Here is a 10178-nt window from a genome sequence, read left to right as displayed (position 1 = left end):
CCCTAGGCCGGCGCCCCGCCGCGGGTGTAAGGAGCGAGGCTGGCCCGCCACGAGAGAGTGAGGGGGCGGGGGTGGGAGTCGTCGGAGCCAGGGTGCTCCTGCCGGCCTTCGCCCCCTGCGCTTTAAAGAACGAAGGATAATAGGCTGGGGTTTTTCCTCTAAAGCTTGGCCAGCTAAAGGAAAATGCCCGTTATGGGTGCAGAGCCCACCCGTAACTGGGGAAGGTTCAGGCGATGTGCGTCGCTCCCGGGGTGTGCGGAGGCGTCGTGTTCGTTATGCAGCCCCTGTCCTCTCACCTGCACGCATTCTGCTGCCTGTGGTGAGTAACTGCATGCCTGCCTGCCTGGAACTGCTGTGTGGTTCCTATAATAGCCTTGGTTACAGGAAGTTAGAGATGAAATGTACACCTGAAAATCAGAGGGACCAACTTTTTGGTTGTTACAAAGGGAATGGAGACTGCTTTTCCCAGAAACGAGGCAGAAACAGGCACTAGGCCAAGAACTCACAATGTTTGAGAGTATTTTGGAACTTCACCTTTATGGTAAATTATTATCATTAAGTTATTTGGGAGAGCGCATTAGGAAGAAAAAGTTGCAGAGAGTCAAATGCATACTGGAATCTTAATGGGTCTGACTCCTAGAAGGCTCTACGAGGGTATGAGTGAGACGTTAAGAGCCAACTCTTAATGTCTATCACACATTCTGTCTATCACACAAAACCTGGAATTGTTTCAGAATCCTAGCATGTTTAAGCATTTTGTCAAACTAACATTTAAATCACACAGGTTAAAGTCCTAAAAATACATCACTAGCAGATAGTCCTAAACTAACTTCTTTTTTTGTGTGAGTTATACAGAGATGCTGAAAAACAAAACAAACCAAAAATCAGTGTATGTTAAGTCATGTTTCTAAGTCAGGCCAAACAAACTTCTATGAGAAGACTTAATTTACACATTTATTTACAGTTTGAAAACCAAAAACATTCCCATATAACCTCTCAAAATATTTACACTGTGCCATGAAGTTATGAAGACTGTCTCTGCACACTGACATCCTTAAAATGAATCAGAAATTCCATACACACAAAGTACACGCACAAAGTTTCCAGGTAACAGAATTAAAAAAGAAACACTTATACACCATAACTGAATCTTCAGATGAAATCCATCTCAAATTAAAAATTATGCAGCAAGTTACATAAAAATACCTATATAATTACCAATTACAATTTACCAACTCTAAAGAACTCCAATGTACAGCTGTAGTTTGCATTCGTGAATATTGCCATCTTGATTTTGCAATCTTCATGTCCCCAAGCACAAAAAAGTGGTAACATGCAAGGATTGCAGAAGGATCAAATCTTAATTGAAATTCTAAAACATGGACTTCCTGAAAAGAAAATTATTGCCTGTTTCATTGTATTCCTCCAAGGTAAAATTTCGTAAGACATTAATACCAATAGACAAATTTTTCTTTTTTTTATTTACATATTTGTTATTGGCTGTTGCCCTTGGTGAGTAAAAACTCTGGATCTGAATTAATATCCATTAAAGCTGGACAGAAACTTCTTACTGACATCTATGTTCCAAGAGTCCTTTCTTCCCCATGCCCTGTAACGGTCTTTGAATATAATCTTCACCTACTAAGATAAAAACATGCCTGACCTGCGGACGGGTAGTCCCGCTTATTTGAATGGGACTATTCACATGTTCAAAACATGTATTCTGTTACGCCACTGAACTGGAGCCGAAATAAGGCCACCTAGAGTATCTTGGCCATCTACAGCTATGACAGTAAACTGAATAGCTACAGCTGTCTTACTGTGTCTTTATTAAGCTTTAACTTCACAAATACTATTAAAAATACAGTTAAGAGGTATCATCACATTTAAATTCAAAATAACCACAATCTCTGTTTAATTCGCAACTGATGTTTCTTTATTATTTAAGGAAAGGGCTAACTCTTCTGTTAAAGACAAATGTGGAAAAATAATTCAAAGTAGCCATAATTTGGAAAAAACTTTAAGGTATTACAAAGAATAAGTTTTTTTTTTTAAATCTGTTTTAAAAGTTTATGATGATTTAGATTAATACCAGTAATAAATGAGTTGTATATTTCTCTATGAATCGGTTTTAAATTAAGGGCTTACAAAGCTTCCTGGAAAGAAACCTTTTTTCTCTCTAATTTTAAAATAATTCCTAGCTTTTTGTGGTATACATGTAAGTAGTGGTGAAAGCGGTGCATCAGCCATACCTGGAAAGAGAGAGACACATAATTATAGCTCAACTCAACCAATATTTACCTTTCATAACTGTTATAAAACTAAAAACACAGCTTGAGTATCTATGTACAAACTAGTAATTCTAAGAACAAACTGCTATGTACTTAGACATAAGTTCTTATAGTGGTAACATTTTTATTCTACTGAATTTCTATGTATTTCTAAACAAACTATGAAGGTTCTTCCTTATGCAAGATACAAGCAGAATGTAAGATGACAAAATAATTAACTGTGGATTTTTCCTCCATTTTATAGAGTTGGAACACTTACCCGCTGGTGCCAAGGATTTCAGCGATTCTAAAAGATGGGGACTAGAAAACTTGACCAGACATCTGAATGGTTCTTTTTTATCTAAAACATCCATTTTAGGATCACTTTTAAACATCGTCTCAAGCTGTTAACACAGAATTTAACAAGGGAGTATAAGCAATGAATATATTTTATTTATATGTTATTATTTAAACATTACATAAAAAATGTAATACGTAATAAGACTGTATCTTATTTGTCTATTATTTGTAATGTTAACATGATTCCAGCTGGAAGAATATTTTAATAAAATAGAGGGTGCCACCATGTGGTAAACATTCTTCTGCTGAAAGAGGCAGCTTGTTCTGTAATACTGTAAAACATTAAGTATCTTTTAGAATTTCCAATATATCTGTTCATCAGATAAAATCTGTGCATCATCCAAGAAGTTAAATTATGGTGTTATATATAGCATGAGCTTTGTATGTACTTCAAATAACCCTAATTCTCATGCTTCAACACACTGCTGGTATAAGTCTACCTTTATTACAAAAACAAGTCAAAATGCTTAGTTCACAAGGCCAAAAGACTGAAACATGATCTAGTAGTCTGACCAAATCTCAATGCAAATCTGTTTCTTAGAGATACTTTTAACTAATTTACTTTAAAATGTCCTCCCTAAAGTTTTTTTTTTTAAATCTATTATTTCTTCAATTTGCAATTTAAGGTAGCTACCACTACATTAAAATTATATATATACAAAAAAAAACAAACCAAAATTTATTGCTTTTACTACCTTATATTGTGCAAATTCGAGTTTTGGTTGGGGACCATCACCAAAAACTTCCCGATTCACTCTCTGTATTCTTTCTTTCTCACTTCTGTTTTCCTGAATTATCCTTAAATCTGCTGCAGGGGAAAAGAGTAGGGAAGAGAAGAGAAAAAACAGAAAGACAACTTTGTCAGCTGATACAATACTATTTTTCTGATCAGGTGATTACTCCAGGGAAAATCTGAAAATAACAATTTTAAAGAATTCATCACAATCTTCTTCTCATAAGCTAGTTGTCTCCATCATTTGTATTTTCCATTCTTACCAAGAGAAAAACGCAAGCTAATATGAAAGGAGATTGGGTATTTTTGGTTTCGTAACTGTGTCCACTGACAGTCATGGGGAAATACTTACCTCTTCTAGTGACAGCCAGTATTATGGCACCCCCCCAGGGATGGATAATATAACGTGAATGTAATATATGTACATTTCCTATTGTGAATCTCATTTCACAAGACAACAGTAATGACATTCAAACTGCTGTTTAATTTAAAATATACATACCATTTTCTGGTGCTACATTCCTTTCTTGTAGAGGTCTTGGATAATAAGTTTGGAAGTTCTAAATGGAGAGAGAAAGAAAAAAAAAAAAAGATTTTAGTTCACTTCCACTTTTAGAGGCTGTAGCTGAAAAGAACTTTCCAGGTTTCTTTTTACTTCTCATTCTGAAGATGAGTATTCTTCCAATTTTTGACAATTACTAGAAGTCAGAAAGCCCAACTTTATTTTGAGAAAAGAATGCCCATTCTATGATATTTGTGAACACTTCCCTATTTACAAGATTTACGTGGACGAGCAGAGTAAGTGCCCATTCTAATAGCCTTCAAGTCATTGCTCTAGGAAGCCTAAACAATCCTAGGACTGAATTGTTCATACAATTTTTAGACCGAGTATAACCATCAGGAATAACAATAATAAAGAGTAGGTAGGATACCAAGTAATTACATCCCCATTGTAACGTTACCTTAATGAAAGGCTGTCCACCTCAGTAGCTCAATATTATTTTAACTTGATGGTCTGTTGGAAGAGGTGAATTTCCCCCCCTGCTAGGGAGTGAGAACTAGGCCTGAAACAAAAAGCAAGACTGATCTTAGGATGTACTCGTGAAGTGGCTCACCTGGCTATATCTCTTAAACACAATATCTTTAAGAGAGTTTAAAGAATGACTTCGAAGCTCCATTTCACGGATGTCATGGTAACTGGAAGCAACAACCAGGGCCTTTAAATAAAAATTGAAATCGTTTTAACATCAGTCTTAATCATCACTGTGTTTATAATATGGAAAAAATATAGTATTTTTAGACATTGCGATGTTTTTGTTTCAAGGTAAGCAACTGGCCTTTAACTACAAGGATTCCCATGTCTGAAAAAATGTTGAATAGACTGTTATTAATGTTAGGTTAATATTTAAAAGCATTCACAGGATTAACCAGATAAGCCCGATAGCCTTATCAGCTGAAAAATAAATAAATAAAATAAACAGATTAATAAAATAATTAAATTACTAGTTTGGAAGTCTGCTAAATACAGAAAAAAATGAAAGACTACCAAAGCTGATCACCACGAGTTGACAGAAAATGTTTTTTAAAACTCATTAATAGCATTCCCTGATGAGCTCATACATTTAGTTCTTGAAGTTAACTGTGTTGATGTAATATTCTTCAACTTCTATGAGACAATTTAACTGAATACTGCCTAACACTTGATTAAGAAATTAGAACAATTCAAGGTCAGCAAAAATCCCAATAAACTGAATTTATTCACAATGCACCATTCCAAAGGTACAAAGATTGTTTTTTGCCCCATTTTTATCATGACCTAAGGGAAAAAAATGACTATGTAAATTAGTAGATTACGTTAAGTGATTAATCTTTACCCATCCTTTTAAAAGCTAACGCAATTATAGCTCTACATGACTGTGGTGAAGTCAGAGTCTACACAGTTTTATTCTGTACCTGACATAGCAAAGGCAAGTTGCTCTTAAGCACTGAGGCAGAAATGAAGACATAGGGAGTCTGTGAATGGTATACAACATAGCTGGTTTTGTACTGGTTTGGTTTTGTATATGGTGTTCCCCAGGCAATTCTAATCCAGACTGCATTATCCTCATATTCTCTGAAGTTGATGGTGACCTAATAGAAAAAGAAAAGCTTTGCTTTACCAGCACATTCAGGCATCCAGAAAGACTTTTTTATCTCTTAACCCTGTGTTCACAAGAGCCAAACATAATTTAGTACACCACTGCTTGAGTAAGAAACAAATCCTACTAGTGTGGTCAGGATTGCATTGAAATCAGATTTCCACAGAAAAATAATAACTTTACAAACTGGGAAAAAAAAAAAAAAATCACCTTTCAAACTCTAATATGACTTTTGTTCCTGTTGATGTACATTTTCTTCTGAAGGGTGAAAATAAAAATAGCTTATTGCAAAAGCCTTGATTCTCTCTTTTGGGAAAATAACAACACAACAAAAAGGTGTCTATTTAGATAGAGGGCTAGAGGCAATATTTCCAATATGTCAAATTTTTGAAAGGCTAAAATTTTGATCAACTTGTGATTTTAGACCTGAACATAGTATTTATCACTGCTCAAGAATACACAATCAGAAATTTGAAGAAGATTCCCTTTCCTGTTCTTGTAGATTTGCTCCTCGGTACTTCTTTTTACCTTGAGTCAATCTGGGTGACTTAAGAGTGGGAAAACTTCCTTTAAAAAAAAAAACACCTCCCTTTGACTGAGGCACACGTAGTCAAGCTTTTAGTCCAACTATGCCATAAACTATTTAAATTGCTGGACCAACATCACTTCTCAAAGTTTTTGTGGAATTTTTTTTAAAATTAAAATATTGCAAAATTTTATTATAATAGAGTTATATGAACTGCAGCCTGATTTGTATTTGTTGCCCTCTACTGTTGTCAGTGGGAATCCCTTGTGCATCAAAAAGTGACACAGCTAACTAGCCAGACATTTTCTATTACCTTGCTTAAATGAAGCTGGTGAGCTAAAGCAAGAAAATGCTTCTGCAAATTGCTTAGTAAAAGGGTGAGATGATAATACCTCCTTTCCATTTTTTATTTACCATGCTCATTTCTGTAGTCTGGAAACTGCTTTTTGCTATTGACAATGGTCTTTCAGTCATTATAATGTAATGAAATACCAGGGCCAAGTTCTCACAGCCATCACAAAATAACATTTCAAAACCAGAACTAAGAGGAAATGGATACAATTTTGCTACTAATCTAAGTTATAATAACTGAACTTCCTTGTCATGCTTACTGGCTACTTCAAATTCCCTCTATACTCTGTTTCATCTGATTTTTGTTGTTTGTGTATTTTATTGGGTAACAGGACAAAGCAATATCAACTTACCTCAGCAACATGTACACTCAAATAGGGCAAAGATTTGATAGAAAACATAAACATACTGCCATTCTTGAAGCCTGTCATATTTTAAGGCAAACTTACATTTTATTTCACTCCAGCATAATTGTAAAGTTGCTAGAACAGATATGCAATACATTTTCCCTGTTTCACATGCAGTTCCTACCATTCCCAAATGAATAATTCCATTTAATTTTTGATGCAGACTGTAACAAAAAAAAATACCTCGCTAAAGTTATGCAAACAATCTATTGACACCAGAGCTGTGTAACAAATTTAGAATGGATTTATTCTTACATTTTTCAAGGCTGACCGAAGTCGTCTTTTAAATTTTTTTTTGAAATCTGTTAAGTCAAAAAATTCCGTTTCTTCCCCTGTTACACAAGAGAAAAAAAGAAATTAGAATTGTGCTTGCAAGAAGTAGTTCAGAGATGTTTTTACACTTTTGCTGAAACAAAATTAAGCAGAAAAAGCTGAAGTTGCATAGCCTTATACAAAAAGCTGTACATTAAATTTGAGCCTCATTATTGCTATATAGAGAAAAGGTTAATATTTAATTAGTGGTTACTAATTTCTAATAATTTCTTGAGAAGTTAATCGAAAGTATTCTAAAAACATTAAAGATATCTCAGATCAAAGATATTGAAAAATCCATACTAGACTATAGTTAAATGTTAAAGATATCTCTACTGAAAAAATCCATACTAGACTATATTTGTGTTTAAAATGTATTATATGAGGCTACCACAGATTTCAGCGGACACCAACGACAGCGAGTTAAAACACTTTCTACAATAAATGTATTATATGAGGCAGCACTGCAGTAAGTTGCTGAGAACTGTGAGATTACAGCAAGGAAAGGCATTTTACCTGTTTTGCTCATCTGGTAAACACTCCACACTCTTTTGTTTGGGTAGATGTGGTTGTCTAAGAAAAATAGGAATTGCTCAGTAACATAGTGTATTATCAAATGGTAATTAAAGGGACAAATAATTTTACAATACTTTTATGGCCAGGTTATTTCAAAAAGATTACTTCTGATAATGCAATATAATTTAGTCAGCATTCTTAAACTACCACTCATAGTAAACCTAAAAGCAAAATAGTTTTTTATTAAAAGAGATGGGAAGATCTTTTTAATTCAGTTAAGCAACTAATAAAGGGTATCTCTGAGGTTCAAAGTTTAAAGAAGGATTTTACCTAAAATGTCCGAAACTTAGTCTAAACTCAAACTAAAAAGTGTAGACTGTTAAAAAAACCCCTTGAGATTTAAACTATTATATAATCAAGTTGTGCATTAATATTGGAGTTAGAGTTCCACCTGGAGTATTTGCTGGTAATTTTGCCTATGTCACTCCCTATTGGAGCACGATATTACTGATTTTAGGGTTCGGTGCATACTGGAGACAAACATACCTCTCTACATTTATAACTGTGCTGGATGTGGCTTGCCACAGTTTACATCTATTTAGACCTCAGAAGAAGCAAACATGCTTTTGTTGATTTTGAGCTTTTGAATTTTTTTTTAAAAAAGGTCCAATCCAATAAGATTCATCATCTAAAATGTAATCTGTTTACACCAAATGCATCTGTACCTCACTAGGGCAAGTGAAGTAATTAAGGGTGTTACCAAGTTACTCATAAAAAAATATAAAGATGTTATTTTTATTCATTTTTTACTTACAAATTATGTCTAGGACAGCTGCTTGCTTTATGTCAGCAGAATTTTCCTGGAAAGAGAAAAACAGTGAATGGTGAACTGCAGGTCCAGAATGCTCTACCACACTGTTTATTAAGTGAAAAATATCAGTATTGGTAGTTTAAATTACATTGCACTGAAGTCCACAGCATGTGCACTCTCCTCAAAGAGTCCTGGCCCCAATGTGCACCCAATACAGTTTTGAGAAATCAGTAACGAAAGCTATTTCAGCAAGGTTTAAGTGTTTCTGCAGAGGCAGCAAGAAAAACGTTGTCCTTATGGTATGAAGTACAAGCAATTAGAAAGTAAAATTAATGGGTATTCATGACATTATGCAACAGTTACTAGTATTTCACTGTCAGGAATTTTAACATATTTAATGCTTGGTTCCTCCTTATTTAACCTTTACAGCATGAAAAGATTTCTAAGAAACTTTATGACACTACTTGTTACAGATAAGAACGTTTGAGAAACAAATGCTATTTTAAAATATGATATTTGCTATCTTACAAGAATAACTTAACAGTTTCTTGCCTGCAGTTTGATCTACACCCCATGTAATTTATCTTTGAGTATGAAATTCAAAGGGAATGATATAAAAAGCTATAGAATTTAAGAGATATCAGTAATAACTGTAACTCTCTGGGTTATGATACTATATATAAAGACTCCTAGTACACCAAAATCAGACTACGTAAGCAGGAGATCAGAAAACTTTTTTTGCTTACACTACACAGAACAGAAGTAGTTCTGGCCAAGGAAATGTTTTGAAAAAACGTGAAAAGTCTAAAAGATGTAAACTACTGCTATCATTACCCATACTAAATAGATTTAAATTAGCACTAAGTAATGAGTAAGCCTCTCAATCAATGCTTTTATTTTACAATTTAGAAATACACCCATTTCTTAAAGGTTTAACACACTAAGTTTTTATCTACCTTGTGCAACTTAGAGCTCAAAACATGTACTTCCATACTCAGTAAGGGTCAATCTTGCACTCCTATCAATCAGACAAAATTGATGGTATTACCAGCTCAGCTTTACCTTTTCCAGACTACAAACTGCTATTTGATGCTGTGTTATGGCCAAAAAAATTTAATTTCTTCATAAGAATGTTTTTTTGATGGTGCTTCAACAAGCATCCTGTATGTCACTGACAGCCAGTTCCCAAAGGAAAGGATTACCTCACAAAGTTGAACAACATCTTGAGAAATGTTCTCCTTTATCTGATGGAAGTTTACGGTTTGCAGCTGTGTCTCTGAGAGAAAGCCCCATTTCTGTAGCATTGTCTTGATTTCATCTCGTGGGATTTTTAGTACAGTTCTTCGGATATACTCAGCAACAGTTTCGTCCATGATGAAGCCACCTGAAAAGTTGAAACATTAAAGAAGTTAAGACCAAGGCACAGGCAGGCTCAGGAGACTTGCTCCCTTTGTAAGGTGTACAAAGCTGCAGCTAGGCACGACTAGCTGAACATTGGCGTCAGTCCTAAGCGTTGCACTACCACAGATTTCAGCGGACACCAACGACAGCGAGTTAAAACACTTTCTACAACAATTTTCCCCCAAGCCCTCAGAAGTTTCCCTCAGTGACCGAGGCCCGGTGCGAGCTTCTAGAGAGGGATGGGGCGCTAGGCCCTCACCCTATTACTGCCTGCCCAGTCCCATGAGTGTCCACAGGGCCTCAGGGGGCACGGACGCGAAGAGAACCGCGTAGCAGAGCGGAGCACCGCGACC

At 35.2% G+C, this 10178-nt stretch overlaps 1 protein-coding gene across 2 annotated transcripts; it reads right to left on the bottom strand.

Annotated features, from left to right (window-relative positions):
- Positions 1-2136: 2136 nt before the first annotated feature.
- On the bottom strand, positions 2137-9797 carry CENPN (centromere protein N). Of its 2 annotated transcripts, XM_009587900.1 has the most exons (10): positions 9627-9797; positions 8428-8473; positions 7614-7670; positions 7041-7117; positions 5317-5493; positions 4479-4580; positions 3866-3923; positions 3326-3438; positions 2551-2674; positions 2137-2252 (listed from the first exon to the last, which is right to left on the bottom strand). In XM_009587900.1, the coding sequence occupies exons 1-10, from the start codon at positions 9795-9797 to the stop codon at positions 2137-2139; spliced, it is 1041 nt and encodes a 346-aa protein (XP_009586195.1). The 2 variants fall into 2 exon arrangements, with proteins under 2 accessions (XP_009586195.1, XP_009586194.1); XM_009587899.1 differs by lacking the exon at positions 2137-2252 and having other exon boundaries at positions 2414-2674.
- Positions 9798-10178: the final 381 nt, after the last annotated feature.

This window comes from Fulmarus glacialis, unplaced genomic scaffold, assembly GCF_000690835.1.
Source record: "Fulmarus glacialis isolate BGI_N327 unplaced genomic scaffold, ASM69083v1 Scaffold16721, whole genome shotgun sequence".
Taxonomy (NCBI): Eukaryota; Metazoa; Chordata; class Aves; order Procellariiformes; family Procellariidae; genus Fulmarus; species Fulmarus glacialis.
The sequence above is the reverse complement of the archived record's forward strand: the minus strand, read 5'-3'. Positions and strand labels throughout refer to the sequence as shown.

Excerpts from the sequence above, each read along its gene's own strand:
- CENPN (XM_009587899.1), bottom strand. The coding sequence starts at position 9,797 with ATGGACGAAACTGTTGCTGAGTATATCCGAAGAACTGTACTAAAAATC. Across the intron at positions 3,924-4,478 it reads TGTTTAAGAGATATAGCCAG|AACTTCCAAACTTATTATCC; the intron begins GTGAGCCACTTC and ends CTCTCCATTTAG. Across the intron at positions 2,675-3,325 it reads TCGAATTTGCACAATATAAG|CTTGAGACGATGTTTAAAAG; the intron begins GTAGTAAAAGCA and ends CTGTGTTAACAG.